Raw genomic sequence first — 2,170 nt, 5'->3', positions numbered from 1 at the left:
ACTAAAGAAAAAAAACTTGGAAACTAATAACCGATTTAAAAAATCCAAACGAACACAACGATAAAATCCCGCTGGATCAGCAAGTCTGTTTCTTTGCATAATATTGGATATCCTTTACAAGGAAAACAACTTCAAAATCCCTGATAAAATCCCACCGGATCGTTTTGCAATCAATCATAGACAACCTGCAGTTGCGCCGATCGTCTCCTCGATATTTCAATCATGTCGATGTCGGCGCTCGTATCTGCCCTCCGCGCCGCCGGCCGGCACCATCTCTCCGCTGGCACCCTCATCACGAGGCCGGTGACGGGCTCCTACCTGTTCAGGATCGACCAGTACAAGTGCATCCAGAAGATGGTCGGCAACGGCACGGTGATCAAATCAGCCACGTTCGGCGCGGGAGGCCACGACTGGCGCATCAAGTGCTACCCGAGGGGCGAAGTAGGATATCGAGGCTACATCTCCCTTTACCTCGAGCACGCCAGCCATGGCCGCACCGGTGACGCCACGGCTGATTACTGCATGAGCATCCTCGACCACGCCGGAAACCCATCGTGGACCAAGGGTAATGCACAATTATCGGATGAAACCGATAGTGAGAGTGAGAGTGAAACTGAGACCCAGGCGAACAACTTCTCGAACCACGACGCGTTTGGCTGGGGTGCCTTCATGAAGATCGAAGACCTTGACGAGGAGGAGCACCTCAAGGACGGCTGCTTGTGCATCCTCTGCGACGTGACCGTCCTTGACATGCGCACCACGGACTACGGCGCTCGGCGTGCATCCACGGGCGCCATGGTGCCGCCGCCCGGCCTGCACCAGCAACTCACGGAGGACCTCTGGGAGTCCAAAGAGGGGGCGGACGTGGAGATCGAGGTCGGCGGGGAGACCTTCCCGGCGCACAGGTGGATGCTCGCTGCCGTGTCTCCTATCTTCATGGCTGAGCTGCTCCGGTCGCCTGCAGCCACGAGGATACGTGTCGACGGAATTGATGCCGGGGTGTTCAAGGCGCTGCTCCACTTCATCTACACAGATGCCCTGCCGGAAGAGATGGCGAAGCAAGAGGCGTTGGCGACGATGGCTAAGCCGCTGCTCGTGGCGGCGGACAGGTACAAGCTGGACAGGCTGAAGCTGGTCTGCGAGGAGGCGTTGTGCGGGCATATCAATATGTTTTCGGTCGGCGCAACGTTGGCGTTTGCAGAGCAGCATTGTTGCCGCGTGCTTAAGGAGGCTTGCATGCACTTCCTCACTGATCCGTGTAATCTTGAAGCAGCCGTGGCAACCCGTGGTTTTGATCAGTTGAAGGCAGCTTCTTGCCATCCAACTCTCATGTCGAAGCAGTAGATCTCATTCACTTATATAGTCGCACTTCAAGGCGCAGGCATGCTTTGCACGGTTTGCCTATTTGATTGTGTCTTGTTGACTTGCTCAACTAGTTCTCTTGAAGTTATTTACTATAACTTCGCAAAAAAAAAAGTTATTTACTATAGTATATGTCGACAATTGCCGTTCAAAAATACAGTAGTATTATTTGGTATCTACTTGGTCTTCTTTCTTTTCATTTTTAAGGAATAAGGGCATCTCCAACGCTAACCCCAAATTTAATACCGTATCTATCCGCGAACTGATGGGCACTAGTATGCGGATACTGATACTAATAATTTATCGATAAACACCAGGCATCCAAAACTAGCCACAAATGTCTGGATACATTTCAAACAAAATTTAACGAAGGAAAACAAATTTAATGCTAGTTTTAACAAACCGGATGATTTTATTGAAACTTAGATAACTTTTACATAAAATTGGACGATATTTCGTCCAATGAACTAAAAACCATAGAAAAACCTAAACTACCCTATACTTGACCGTAATCTCGTAGGCCCTGCCGGCCTAGCCGATGGCATCCGCCACTCGTCGGAGTCGGGCTTCGGACGACGGTAGGTTGTGGGGTCGTTGCAGGGCTTCCCTGTCGCTGCTGCCGCCTAACGCTCGTGGATGATCTTTTCCGCTTGCTCCTGCGCCACAGGCAGTGCGGTCGCGGCCACTGCAGACTTGGGCGGGGGAGAGATGGGCGCAAGAGTTGAAGGAGATGGTTATGGCGGTGGACTCGCGGAGAGACCACTGTACTTCACCATCTCCTATTCGAGGCGGCAGAGACGGCGCTTGC

General features: G+C 51.9%; 1 protein-coding gene across 1 annotated transcript; it reads left to right on the top strand.

Moving 5' to 3' along the window:
• The first annotated feature begins 222 nt into the window (after positions 1-222).
• On the top strand, positions 223-1,344 carry LOC125532701 (BTB/POZ and MATH domain-containing protein 2-like). The gene has a single exon (XM_048696654.2). The coding sequence runs from the start codon at positions 223-225 to the stop codon at positions 1,342-1,344; it is 1,122 nt and encodes a 373-aa protein (XP_048552611.2).
• The last annotated feature ends 826 nt before the right edge of the window (positions 1,345-2,170 follow it).

This window comes from Triticum urartu, chromosome 1A (genome assembly GCF_056163025.1).
Source record: "Triticum urartu cultivar PI428250 chromosome 1A, HENAU_Tu73, whole genome shotgun sequence".
NCBI lineage: Eukaryota > Viridiplantae > Streptophyta > Magnoliopsida > Poales > Poaceae > Triticum > Triticum urartu.
This window is presented reverse-complemented; position numbering and strand designations above follow the sequence as displayed.

Coding starts and splice junctions, on each gene's coding strand:
- LOC125532701 (XM_048696654.2), top strand. CDS start 223: ATGTCGATGTCGGCGCTCGTATCTGCCCTCCGCGCCGCCGGCCGGCAC.